The sequence below is a fragment of the Mesocricetus auratus genome, unplaced genomic scaffold (genome assembly GCF_017639785.1).
Source record: "Mesocricetus auratus isolate SY011 unplaced genomic scaffold, BCM_Maur_2.0 Super-Scaffold_4256, whole genome shotgun sequence".
Taxonomy (NCBI): Eukaryota; Metazoa; Chordata; class Mammalia; order Rodentia; family Cricetidae; genus Mesocricetus; species Mesocricetus auratus.
In genome coordinates, this window is record NW_024429182.1 from 89,129,629 (window position 1) to 89,144,313 (window position 14,685).

The 14,685-nt window shown below is 41.5% G+C and overlaps 1 protein-coding gene across 3 annotated transcripts in view; it reads right to left on the reverse strand.

Moving 5' to 3' along the window:
- Window positions 1-14,685, reverse strand: part of Znf143 (zinc finger protein 143) — a 35,807-nt gene that overhangs the window by 19,646 nt on the left and 1,476 nt on the right. For 2 of the 3 annotated variants that reach the window (XM_040756415.1, XM_040756422.1), the window contains exons 2-6: window positions 7,220-7,338; window positions 6,814-6,906; window positions 5,803-5,886; window positions 5,078-5,161; window positions 1,312-1,508 (exon numbers count right to left, since the gene is read on the reverse strand). In XM_040756415.1, coding sequence (XP_040612349.1) covers window positions 1,312-1,508; window positions 5,078-5,161; window positions 5,803-5,886; window positions 6,814-6,906; window positions 7,220-7,331 — 570 coding nt within the window. In that variant the 5' untranslated portion in view covers window positions 7,332-7,338. The remainder of the gene's footprint in view (window positions 1-1,311; window positions 1,509-5,077; window positions 5,162-5,802; window positions 5,887-6,813; window positions 6,907-7,219; window positions 7,339-14,685) is intronic. The other variant, XM_040756429.1, reaches the window with a different exon arrangement.

The following is a 14,685-nucleotide window of genomic DNA, read 5'->3' on the forward strand; positions in this document are numbered from 1 at the left end:
ACTTTATTTATTTTTATTTTATGTGCATTGGTGTTTTGCCATGGGTGTCAGGTCTTCTGGAACTGGAATTACAGATGGCTGTGAGCTACCATGTGTGCGCTGAGAATAGAACGTGGGTCCTCTAAAGAGCAGTCAGTGATCTTAGCTGTTGAGCCATCTCTCCAGGCCCTCCTTCATTTTTTTCTAATCTCTAACTTCATTTCTGATTTCTACTCTATTATATCCTTTATGGAACTCATCCTTGACTTCCTTTCTGTAAATTATCAACTATTTATTTTTTAAAGTGTTTTTCATTCTGTTATTCTTCCCCAATTATTTCTTTTTAAATTTCTTTTTAAATTTTATCTTATGGGTATGTTGCCTTTATGTATGTCAGTATACAAACTGAATTGCAGTGCATGGTACTTATGGAGGTCAGAAGAGGGTTTTTGGGTCCCCTGGAACTGGAGTTTTAGGTGGATTCTAGGAGTCAGCCCTGAGTCCTATGCAAGAGCAACAAGTGTTCTTTGTTGTTTTGAAACAAAGTTTCTCTGTGTAACCCTGGCTGTCCTGGAACCAACTCTGGCCTTGAACTCACCTGTCTCTTGCTCTCAATTGCTGGGATTAAAGAGGAGCGCACACGACCACTGCCCAGCAAGAATGTTCTTAACCGAGCCATCTCTCCTGCCCTCTTTCTGCATTTCTCTAACTGTTGTTGAGACAGGATCTCACTATGTAACACAAGTTTGTCTTTAAACCTATGATCATCTATAAGCATGCACTACATTCCCAGCATTCAATTATTTGAAAATAAATGCTAAATTCTTTAGTAATGACTCATATTTTTTTATTTTAAATTGCTAGCTGCTGCTTGTCACTTCTCTTTAAAAATGATTTATTTTTATTTTATGTGCCTGCATGAATGTCTGTGTGAGGGTGTCAGATCTTGGAGTTAAAAGTTAGCTGACATGTGGGTGATAGGAATTGAACCTGGGTCATCTAGAACAGCAGTCTGTGCTCTTAACTGCTGAGCCATCTCCCCCAGCCCTACTGCTGCTTCTTTTTGGTGGTTTTTTTTGTTTGCTTCGTCTTTGAGTCAGGATCTCATGTGTCCCAGGCTGGCTGTCAACTTATTAGGTAGTTAAGGATGAAAATCAACTCCTGACCCTCCTGCTCTCTCCAAAGTGCTGGAACTACAGGTATGTGCTACCACGTTTGGTTTATGTGGTGCTACTACTGACTCTAGAGCTTCGTGCATGTCACAATAAACACTCCAACAACTGAACTATACACCCTGGTCCAAAGACAGTATTGAAGTGCAAAGTGCCATACCTTTGCTGCATACTGCTCCAAAGCACTAATGGTATCTGGATCAATTGTGGCATCCCCAGTGTGCAGTCCTGCCACTGTCCCATCAGCCTGAATTGCCAAGATGGTATCAGACTGAGGGACTTGCACTGCATGGTGAATGTAAGCTGTTGTGCCATCTTCCAATTGTACTGCCTGAAGTGAGCTCTGGTCATAACTATCTGAGAGAATGGAAAAGAAAGGCATTACATTAAAAGTATCACATTAGTCCAACAACCATCTCAGCTTTTCCTTATAGCTCATCTCCATTCCTTTGTGTCAGTCACTAATCCAGACAAATACTTTCTACCATGGACACACAGTGGCCAACACTGGGTTGAGATGCAGGTAGGTGATTTTACTGTCCTTCCTGTCCCCCTTTCTTATCTCACCAGACTTACTCTTCCTCCTACTGCAGAACAACTACAGGAGTCCCTCCTCCCTACCCATCTCCCCTTTCTGGAGGCTCTGCCTCTTAGTGCAGATCCAGGGTCTCCCTGGCTCTTTCATTCCTCTGTCTTAAGACTTACCCTTTTTCCTACCTGTAGGAGCCCTTCCTCCCACCCAACCTTTACACCCTAGGGACTCTGCCTCTTGATGCAGGCCCTAGGCCCCTAGCTCTTCCCATGACCTATATCAGCTTTTCCTCCTAACCCATCTCCATTCCTTTGGGTCACTGGTCCACCCACAGAAGCACTCTCTACCAAGGACCCCAAAGCTACCATACTTGCCTAGGACCCAGAGAGGGCAACATCTACCAAAGAATGAACACACACCCAACAAAGACAAGAATAAAAACACCTCAAATATCATAACTCCAGATGCCTGGATCCAGCACAAAAATACAAACATGAACAGTCAAGACAGTGTACCTCTTCCAGAATCCAGTAATACCTACTGCAACAGACCCCGAGAAATGCAATTTAGCTGAAGCACAAAACAAAGACTTTAAGATAGCAATTATGGAGCCGGGAGTTGGTGGTGCACGCCTTTAATCCCAGCATTTGGGAGGCAGAGGCAGGCGAATCTCTGTGAATTCGAGGCCAGGCTAGACCGACAGCCTCCAAAACAGAGAAACCCTGTCTCGTAAAAAACCAAAAAAAAAAAAAAAAAAAAAAAAAGATAGCAATTATGAATATACTCAAGGGCCTTAAAGAGGATATGAATAAATGCCTTAATGAAGACTGTGAACACACAGTTGAATGAAATAATGAAAACAGTTCAAGACATGAAAATACAAATAAAATTTATTTTTAATAAAATCATGGAATAGGGCTGGAGAGATGGCTCAGAGGTTAAGAGCACTGCATGTTCTTCCAGAGGTCCTGAGTTCAAGACCCAGAAACCACATGGTGGCTCACAACCACCTGTAATGAGACTGGTCTTGAACTCAGAGATTCACCTGCTTCTGCCTCCCAAGTGCTGAGATTAAAGGTGTTAGCCACCACTGCTCAGCTCTATGATTTTTTAAATTATTTATTTATTATGCATACAGTTTTTTATCTGTGCACATGCATGTACCCCAGGAGAAGGCATCAGCCAAACAGACTTAACAGAACATTCTACCCAAACACTTAAGAATATACTTTCTCAGCCGGGCGTTGGTGGCGCACGCCTTTAATCCCAGCACTCCGGAGGCAGAGGCAGGCGGATCTCTGTGAGTTCGAGGCCAGCCTGGTCTACAAGAGTTAGTTCCAGGACAGCCTCTAAAGCCACAGAGAAACCCTGTCTCGAAAAACCAAAAAAAAAATATATATATATGTATACTTTCTCAGGAACCATGGGACTTTCTCCAAAATTGATCACATACTTGGACACAAAGCAAGTCTCAAAAGATATAAGAAAACTGAAATAAAACTTTGCATTCTGACAATCATGGATCAAAGTTGATATCAACAATAGAAGCAGCAGAAACTACACAAATTCATGAAAACTGAACAACTCACTACTGAATGAAAACTGGTTCAAGACATATCAAGAAGAAAATGAGAGCCGGGCGTTGGTGGCGCACGCCTTTAATCCCAGCACTTGGGAGGCAGAGGCAGGCGGATCTCTGTGAGTTCCAGGCCAGCCTGGTCTACAGAGTGAGTTCCAGGACAGCCTCCAAAGCCACAGAGAAACCCTGTCTCGAAAAACCAAAAAAAAAAAAAAAAAAAAAAAGAAGAAGAAAATGAGAAACTCTTCAGAATTGAATGAGAGGCCGGGTGTTGGTGGCACATACCTTTAATCCCAGCACTTGGGAGACAGAGACAGGTGGATCTTTTTGAGTTTGAGGCCAGCCAGCCTGGTCTACAGAGCGAGTTCCAGGACAGCCTCCAAAACAATCCAGAGAAACCCTGTCTCGAAACCACCCCCCCAAAAATTGAATGAGAATGAAAACACAACATATTCAAATTTATGGGACACAATGAAGGCAATTCTAAGAAGCATGTCCGCAACACTAAGAGCCTATTAGAATTAGAAGAACTGGAGAACTCAATTCTTCAGAAGGAAATGTGGTTTACAAAGGGGCAATGGAGGAAAGCTGAAGTAAGAGTATTAAAACCAAGGGACTAGTCTGTGACACACACACAGACACAAAAGCATCATCTTATGTTTAAAGGGAAAGAGAAATGGACTTTTTTCTTGAGTAGTTACTATGAGCATTTTATTATGCAATTTTCTTTTTGTTTTGCCTGTAGTCATACTGTCCTGGTATCCACTATGGAAGCAAGGCTATCTTTAAAGCTGTAGTGATCTTGTTACTGCCCTCCCATGTGCTAGGATTACAGGCATAGGCCCACAATTCTAGCACTGGCTATATGTTTTCTATTCATTTAATATGTACAAAAATACTCTAGGGCTGGAGAGATGGCTCAGGGGTTAAGAACACTGCCTGTTCTTCCAGAGGTCCTGAGTTCAATTCCCAGCAACCACATGGTGGCTCAAAACCATCTGTTTTGAGATCTGGTGCCCTCTTCTGGCATGCAGACATACATGGAGGCAGAACGCTGTATACGTAATAAATAAAATCCTTAAAAAATACCCTGAGGCAGAATTCACCACCTCTATAGGAACATAATAAAAAGGCTCAATATTCAATGTAACTTTTTTTTTTGGTTTTACGAGACAGGGTTTCTCTGTATTGTTTTGGAGGCTGTCGGTCCAGCCTGGCCTCGAACTCACAGAGATCTGCCTGCCTCTGCTGGGATTAAAGGCGTGCGCCACCACCGCCCGGCCTCAATGTAACATTTAACCTAAAAGATTAACATACTCCTTTTTTTTTTTGTGGGTTGTGGGGTGTGGGGGGACAGGGTGGAGGGGTGGGGGATTGAGGGAGGAGTTGTTGAGACATGGTTTATCTGTGCAGCTTTGGAGTCTGACCTGGAACTAGCTCTGTAGACCAGGTTGGCCTGGAACTCAGAGATCTGCCTGTGTCTGCTTCCTGCGATCTGGGGTTAAAGGCGTGCATCACACCACCCACCTAACATACTCATTTTTGAGTACAAGTAGAGAAACCATAATTTGCACTTGTGTCAGTTCCTGGTATTCAAATGCCTGGCTCAAAAGTCTGTGCTGTTTGTTGTGATAAACTGTTCCTAGACAGCTCAAGCTATCAGTTTTTCCTTAAATAATGTCCCAACCTGCTGCTTTGTACTTCAAGGAATAAGCAACTGTTATTCCATGACAACATTCCAGCAGCCAAAGACAGTTCTTTTCCCCACACTCCCACCTTTCTCTTGTGTTACTCATATTCACAGAATTATTGTACCTTTAGAAGCGTGGTGAATAAACGCAGTGGTTCCATCTTCTAGCTGCACTGCTTGCCCATCCTCCAACCGCAAACTGTCCCCTGCTCAAGAGCAATGCTTACATTTAGATACCCTGTCTCTAGCATGTTCCAGCTAACTCACATAGCAACAGAGTCAGATTACACACACCTGCTTTAGGAGCCACTGGACATCTAAATAATCTCAGGGACATTGCTTTGAGAAACTCTTTCAAGGAAAAGGGAAGCCTGAGACTTGTTTTAAGAATATATTCCAAGGATGAGGAGAACTGAATGAAGAAAAGAGAGTGAGTGACGTGGGATTTGGCTCCAAAACAGCCACATTTCCTTAGGATGGCTGTGTACTAATCTCATGGGCTCAGCCCAGCAATGTCTTTTCTATTATCTGTTAGAGGAGTCTTGGTTAAGTTTGATCCTCTGTCTGGTGTCTCTTGACCCTTCTTCAGAGAAAGACTAGAAATCAGACTAAATTAGGTAGCAGGGACAAGCTGGAGGTAGCAAATTATAAGGTCTGAAAATCAGGGGAGTTTCTTGCATACTGTCTTTTTTTGTTTATTATGATTAACGAAATGGTCTCATTGTGTAATCCTGGCTACCCTGCACTATATAGACCAAGATGGCCTCAATTACACAGAGATCTGCCTTCTCTGAGTGCTGGGATTAAAAGCATGTGCTACCATGATGGCTGTTGCGTCTTAAATACTTACTACTTTTAGGTATGGGGACATGTTGAACATAGGCAGCAGAACCATCTTCCAACTGAATGACTTGGCCATCAATGAGTCTGCCATCTGGAACAAAATATCCAAGCCAATAAATTAGCAGCAAAAATTTTAAAACTTTATATACAATTTCAAAATGATATCAACTATAAAAACATACACTACTTAAGCTCATGTTCATCTTGGTTCTTCCCTCAATGTTCTGAGGCAATTCAATATCATATCCAGTGATCCTATAGAAAGCAGAAAATCCTCCCTCAGCCATCCTTCCTCCCTCCAGTTTTCAATCAGATAAATTCAAGAGGAAGAGTGGCTCATCACAGTAAGCTACATGCATTGAACCTCTGTGTACTGCTCAGAACTACTTAGTACCAATGACCCTGAGAACAGGGAAGCTGAACAGTCATGTATGTGTATGTGAATCCAGTTCATACTCTCACCTCTGGGAACTATGTCCACATACACATGGCAGTTTTCCATACTAAAAAGGAGTTTTAGAACTGGGTTATTTCTTTCTTTTTTTTTTTTTGAGACAGAGTTTCTCTGTGGCTTTGGAGGCTGTCCTGGAACTAGCTCTTGTAGACCAGGCTGGTCTCAAACTCCGCAGAAATCCTCCTGCCTCTGCCTCCAGAATGCTGGGATTAAAGGCATGCGCTACCAACGCCCGGCAAACTAGGCTATTTCTTGAAGCAAACTAAACATCAATTCAGAGATGATGTCATTTTAAGAAAACCAAACATGTTCTTTACATATTTGTAAACACCTTCAATCACAATCTGGAGCTAAAAAGCAATGTCTTACTTTCTCCCCCCTTTAACTACCCCAGAATATCTTTCAGCAATCTCAAAGGGTAGCCCAAAATTATCAAGGCAAAACTTAAGTTAACTAAACCAACTTCAAGTATCATATGCCATCTTTAGGAGGTTGGGATGGAGGTGTCTAGTTATGGCTCTGAGTTATTGGCATTAACTAGCTGGCCACACATGATGCACATACCTTTAGAATTGTGCTGTATGTAAGCAGTAGAACCATCTGCAAGGGTTACAGCTTGCAAACTTACACCTTCCATATTTTCTAAATTGTCACCATCTATGATAAAACAAATTTATTTTTTAGATAGCAATATATGTGCCTGCTAATAACATTAAATTATTTTTATAAAATGAAAACTAGGCAAAACGCAAGTTGCTTAACTCTTTAAGAGACTAAAATAGAATCTTTTTTTTTTTTAGAATTTACTAAAATATTATGTAGCCAAATTGAAAATGAAAGAGTGGGAGGGTTCTAGATATCATCAAGACACACTGAATACATGTATGGGATTCTTTTAAAAAGTTTTTTTTTAAAGTTCTTTAATTGCGACTTCTATACTTCCATGATCCTTTGGAGCACAACGGCTTACCTGCCACGGTTACTGCCTCTGTCAGGCATAGAGTAACATGCTGAGCCTCCATTCCTCCTCCAGGAAATTCTGTCATTCCCTGAGAATCCCGATTTATTTGGGCTAACAACATTTTCTACCTTGAAGAAAAATATGAGCACTTGAGAACAAGGAATGATACACATGAAATAAAAGCTAAGATGGTTCACAGGTAAAGACACTTACTTTCAAGTTTGATGACCTACCTGAGTATTGTCCCCAGAATTCCCTTAGAGGAAAAAAAGAACTGGCTTCTACAAATCATCTACACACGCACACCAGTGAGCACACTAAATACACAAATGTAAAATCTTGGCCGGGCATGGTGACACATGTCCTTAATCCCAGCACTCAGGAGGCAGAGCAGCCTGGTCTACATCGTGAATTCTAGAACAGTTAGAGCTACATAGTGAGACCCTATCTCAAACAAAACAAAACAAACAAACAAAAAGCTGCAAATAACACATGTGAATCACAAAAAAAAATAGTTAAAGATGTGAATGATGCTTAACAGAAGATGAAATTTCACTTAATATGCAGGGTAGGGTTACTAAACCAACAAACATCTTTTAAAACTCCAGCAAGACATACTACTGACATAGCTAAAGGGCACATCTACACAGCACAGTTTGACAAATATGCCCAGGTTTGCTTTCTGTACGACTAAGAAACTTATTGCTAGAGTGTCTAGTACACGCCTTTTACCCCAGCACTCCAGAGGTAGGATCTCTGTGAATCTGAGGCTAGTCTAACCTATACAGTTCTTGGCCACCCAGGGCTACACTGTGAGACCCTATCTCAAAACAATGACAACATAGACCACACCACCTCAAAATTACAGGGCCAGATTGCACTTAATTTCTCCCATTTTCTACATTTGTTAAGTTCTCTTCCTTAGGATAGCTCAGGGGCCTTGTGTAAATGATACAACTACCCCAGTTCCTCAGTATCAGCATGCATCCATTTATCTATCCATGAAAAAGCATAAAGCAAGCAAAATACCACATATCTCAGCTATTACTCTTTCCTTGTCACAACTATTTTTTGTTTTCAAGCTGCTGCTAAGAATATTTCCTGAGGACTGAGGGTGTAATTCGCTGTTCAAGACCCAACACACACACACACACACACACACCGGGGGGGTGGGTGGAATTAAATTTAATGACTTCTCACTGTTAGTATGTAATTTTTTGTAAATCCTCTATAGATACACTGATCTTTAAGAGGAAACTCTAGAACTTAACCCCAAAGAAATAAAAGCTATCTACCGACTCTCCCCACCCCCCAGATAGGATTTCTCTGTGGCTTTGGAGGCTGTTCTGGAACTAGCTCTTGTAGACCAGGCTGGCCTCGAACTCAGAGATTTGCCTGCCTCTGCCTCCTGTGTGCCACCAACACCCAACATGACTTTTTTTTTTAAAGGATTTATTTACTTACTTATTTCATGTGCATCGGTGTTTTGCCTGCATGTATGTGAGGGTATTGAACTGGAGTTTTAGACAGTTGTGAGCTACTATGTGGGTGCTGAGAATTGAACCTGTGTTCTCTGGAAGAGCAGTCAGAGTTCTTAACTGCTGAGCCAACTCCCCAGTCCCCCCAAAAGACTTCTATAAGAATATTTATATGTGGTTGGGATTTAGCTTAGTGGTAGAGCGCTTGCCTCCACTACTCGTCACCTTTAGGAAGGAAAACAAAAGAATATTTATGAGGTTTGCTGGTAACTCTGAACTACAATGAATTTAAATGTCCATCCATAAAAGGGAGGGTAAACAAGAGGTAACGAATCCATAATAGAATATTACCTACATAGCAACAGAGGAAGACCTACTATATATGCAAAGTCATTGATGAATCTGTGGTGGACCATGCCTGCAATCAAGGGAAGGGAGGCAGATCACTGAAAGCTAAAGAACAGCCTGGACTACATAATGAGACTCTGCCTCTAGAGGTGGCTGCTATCTCTTACTCCATATTTTGGATTAATTCTGATGAAGCCCAAGATGAAATTTATCCAGCACCAGTCAGATCCATAGGCCAAAATTAAGCACAGCTGTCAAAAACCCAGAGGCTACTGACAGAAGCATGCGGTGAAGATTCAAGGCCCGGACCCTGATGCTCCTCAATGGTTTGGGGAGCCTGGAGCACACAAATGCATGCTGGTTCCTGACACACAATGGACTTTACTGTGCTGAGATCTCTTACACTGTCTCCTCCTTGAAGCCATCCTAGAAAGAGTGGCCTGGCAGGCCATTAGGGTCACCAGTTTCAACAGGCTGAACAGCAAAAGAAATGAATAGACAGTTCACATGCATGCTTTCTTCACGCTTACTTACAACCACAAAAAGGGGGGGATCAAACAAATTAGGAATATCCCGTATCTTTTTTTTTTTTTTCTCTCCAGAAAGGGTTTCTCTATTGTTTTGGAGGCTGTAGTTTCTTTCTTTTTTTTGGAAACAGTTTCTCTATATAGCCCTGGAACTCAGTATGTTCATAAGGCAAGCCCTGAACTCACAGAATTCTGCCTACCTCTACTCCCAAATGCTGGCATTAAAGGAGTATGCCACCATGCCCAACATTACTTTGTTTTCTACACTATTACATTTTTCTTGTAATCTCTGAGTTTGAGGTCAGCTTGGTTACAGAGCGAGTTCTAGGATGGCAAGAGCTACAGAGAAACCCTGTCTCAAAGAAAGAAATAAAGAAAAATGATTCTCAATAGCTTAACAAATCTAACCTCTTTTATTCTCTACTGCTTGCTATCTATTTCCGTACTTACATTTTCGTGGTATAATTAGAGATAACACTGTATCCACTTGTTTTCTTTCCTAATAAACTATATCAGGGTATCTTTGGTGTGTATGTGAAGATTTTCCATGGTCTTTGGCATGTTAAGACAACTACTCTTCCATTGAGCTATACTCCCTAGCCTAATTTTTTTCTTTCTTTTTGGTTTTTTGAGACAGGGAGAATTTATCTGTGTAGCCCTGGCTGTCCTAGAACTCACTTTATAGACTATCCTGACCTTGAACTCAGATATCCACCTTCCTCTGTTGCCTGAGTACTGTTATTAAAGGTGTGGGCCACCAATACCCGGCACCTGGTCCAATTTCTAATAAACTACAGAAAAGATCTCTAAATTATATTCTACAGCACTTTTCACTTTTGTAAATTTTTATTAGGCCAACATTTATTCATAATGATCATTCTTCATTCACATAAAAATTTTGAGGGGTGGGTTTTTACTGTTTTAGCACATTAAGAGCCGAGAATCCGAAGTTCACATGCCTAAATGCATAATATGCATTCATCCTGTGAAGATGGAGGTTTTTGTCCTGCCAGGTCCCGCTGCCCTTCAGTCCCAAATAACACATGGACACTATATTAATTATAAAACTGTTGGCTGATGGCTTAGGCTTCTCATTGGCTAGCTCTGGAAGTAATTATTAACCCATTTCTATGAACCTATGTATTGCCACGAAGCTGTGGCTTACCCATAATACAGCATGTTACTCCAGCAGCATGGCGACTCTTTTCTGCCTCAATTCCTAAGCTCCAAACAAGACATCTTTCCCTTACAAGCTGTTTATCATTTTTCTTTTTATGCAGTAGGCACACATTTTCATTTAGGCTAGTTAGCAGTGGTGGCACATGCTTTTTTTTTTTTTAATTTTCAAGACAAGGTTTCTCTGTGGTTTTGGAGGCTGACCTGGAACTAGGTCTTGTAGACCAGGCTGGTCTAGAACTCACAGAGATCTGCCTCTGCCTCCTGAATGCTGGGATTAAAGGTGTGTACCACTACCGCCTGGTGGCACATGCCTTTAATTCCTTCACTCAGGAGGCAGAGGCAGGTGGATCTCTATAAGTTCAAGGCCAGCCTAGTCTACAGAGTACCAGGACAGCCACAGCTGTTACACAGAGAAACTTGTCCCAAAACACAAAAACAAAACAAACAAAATCATTAGGTACCATTTTGATGGCTTACTGGGTACCTCCCATCAAACAGCTTTAGTTTAATTCCTGATACCCATATTATAGAAGGAGAGAACCAATTCCACTGACCTTCGCATAAGTGCTATTGCACCTCTCTCTCTCTCTCTCTCTCTCTCTCTCTCTCTCTCTCTCTCTCTCTCTCTCTCTCTCTCTCTCTCTCTCACACACACACACACACACACACTCACTCTGCCTCAGAAAAATTAATTAATTAAAAGCTGCCAGGATTAAAACTGTTGGACAAAAAAGTACAACTTTTTATAGCTATGCGATGCTGTCAGAATTAATCCCAATTGAGCAGAAATTCAATCTGTCTCCTACATAACTTTATAATTTCATTGGTACATTCTCCTTAAGATCTTTACCATTGGCAAGCTACTTAAAAATGTGTATACAATGTCTATAAACATAAATACACACCTAACTGCTAAGTGCATACTATCATAGAAATAGAGAATTAAGCTGGGTGTGGTGGTGCACTGCCTTTAATTCCAGTGCTCGGAGGCAGAGGCAGGCAGATCTTTGTGAGTTGGAGGCCAACTTAGCCTACAGAGCTAGTTCTAGGTCAGCCAAGGCTACACAAGGAAACCCTGTCTCAAAAAGAAACAAAAGAAAACACAGTGTGGAGGTTTTAAAAAAAAATTCACACTGTAACTGAATAACTTGGTACCAATGATTAAAAAGACAACTGAGGGCCAGAGAGAAGGCTCAGTCATTAAGTGTACCAACTGTTCTTGCAAAGGATGTAAGCTCAATTGCCAGCTCACAACTGCTGTAATTACAGCTCCAGAGGATCTGATACCTCAGGCTTCCATAGGCATTCATGAATAACACTCATATATAGAACCATCAACACACATAATTAAAAAAATAAATCTTTTTGTTTCAGTTTTTTGAGACACAGTCTCACTATGCAAACCTAGCTGGCCTAAACTCAAATATCTGCCTCCCTCTGTCTCTCAAGTGCTGGAATTAAAGGCAGGTACTATCATGTTCGTCCATAAAATAAACACAAAGATGTCCAACCACATGGTTGTTAGTATTTTTAAACACTCCTGAGGGTCTAAGAGGTGGCTTAGCAGATGTCCCTAATGACTTGACTCTGATCCCCAGGAGCCACAGAGGGGAAGGAGAGAGACTCCCTCCCTCAAGTTGTCCTCTGACCTCCACACAGGTACTGCAGAAAGTGTATGCCCTCCCTCAAATAAATTTTAAAAAACACTTGTATAAGTGTATACAGGTTAATGAAATGTTATTTGCAATAGCAGTAAGTCATCAACAACATAAAAGTCCATCAAAAAGACATGTTAAATATGCTACCAATAAAAGAAGCATGCGACAGCAAAAAGAAATCACCTCTCTAGGCACAGCTCTACTCTAGAGCTACCATCTGCAAGACTGTGGGTTTGATCTCTAGGCAGCAGTAAAAAGAGATAGCTATATAAAATGGTGAGAAATGTGTCCAAAGATATATAGTAAGGGGAAAAAAAGTAAGCAGCAGAAGAGTATGCCATAGAGAGAAGAGACTTTCAATATTCCATCCTACTACAGAAGATTCAATCCAGATAAGTGCTCTCTACCTCTGAGCTATAGCCAAGCCTAGCAACCTGAGTTCAATTCCAGATCTCACCAGGTGGAAAGAGAAACCTGATTTTCACAACTTGTCCTTTGACATACATGAGTACCCAAGCTCACAGTGTCATCTACTCTTCACCACCACCCCCCACACAAATAGGTAAGTATAATTATAAAAAAAGTACATAGCCCAGCTTTATAACTCACCACCTCACCACATAATCTAACTTTTTGGTTGTGAGCCTTAGCCTTTAAATGCCAAGTCATTTCTCCAGCTCTAATCCAACTTTCAAATAGGTGAAGGATACAGACATTTCTCCAAAGATAGACAAAAGGTCAATAAACAAATGAATAACAAATGTTCAACTTCACTAGCAATGAAAGAAATGCAAACCAAACCCACAAAAGATAGCACTGCTTCACACTAAATAGGAAGGCTATAATAAAATAAAAAGAGCCACTGTGTGTGTGTGGTGGCACAGCTGGTCAGGCAGGATGCTAAATTTAATTCAAGTCTGGATTACATAGCATGAACCTGTCTCAAACAGAATGGAACAAAACAAACCAAAAGACTGATAGTAACAAGAATTGGCAAAGAAGGCTGGCTATAATTCCAGCACTTGGGAGGCCAAAGCAGGATCCCTGTGAATTCAAGCTCTGCCTGATCTACAAAGCAGGAGAGCTAGGACTAAATGGAGATATCCTGTCTCAAAAACAAACAAGGAAACAAAAAAAAAGCTGCAAAGGTGGATAAATTAGAATCCCTATACTTGCTGTTAACAGGGTAATTGTGCAAATGGTACATGCAATCTCATTCCTATTCTCTTTCTTTTTTTTTTCTTTTCTGGAGGCAGGGTCTTTCTCTGTAGCCCTGCTAGCTAGCCTGAAACTCATTATGAAGCCCAGGCTGGCCTTGAACCTGCAGCAATCATCCTTCTGCTGTCCACTTGCTAGGATTACAGACTGGTGGCACCCGGCTATGAATACAGTTCCATTACTAGGCTATTACACCTGAGACATAAAACCGTGTCTACAGGGCCATACAATGACTTATGAGGAAGGTGCCTGCTGCCAAGCATGACAAGAGTAACTCCCTGGTACCCACATGATGGAGGGGGAGAATAGACTCCATCAAGATGTCTTCTCACCTCCACATGTACACTGTGGCACACAGACATACACAGAGAAAACAAACAAAGATGTGAATTTAGGGAGCTGGAAGATAGACCTGTGGCTAAGAGGCTAAGATCACTGGCTGTTACTCCAGAAGACCTGGGTTTGGTTCCCAGCATTCACATAAAGGCTCACGATCATTATAACTACAGTTTCAGGGGATCTGGCACCTTCTGGCCTCTTTGGGCACCAGGCCAGTCAAGTATTTATACTAATTTTTTTTTTTTTTTTTTTTTTTTTGCTTTTCGAGACAGGGTTTCTCTGTGGCTTTGAAGGCTGTCCTGGAACTAGCTCTTGTAGACCAGGCTGGTCTCGAACTCACAGAGATCCTCCTGCCTCTGCCTTCCAAGACTGGGATTAAAGGCGTGCACCACCAACTCACGGCTTTTTTTTTTTTTTTAATATTTTTCTTTTTAAGACAGGGTCTCGCTGTGTAGCCCTGACTATGAACAAGAGATCTATCTGCCTCCTGAGTGCTGCTGGGAATAAAGGTGTGCACTTTTTTGTTTTTGTTTCCTGAGACAAGCTGCTCCTGGCTAGACTTGAACTCAATATATAGCCAAGAATGACCTCAAACTCCTGACCCTCCTATTTCTACTCCCACATATTAGGATCATAAGTATGCATCGGCAAGGTGAGTTCATTTGTCTTAGGGACCACATTTAAGGCGAGGCAGGTAAACACTCTGCCATCATGCGGCTTCCCAACCT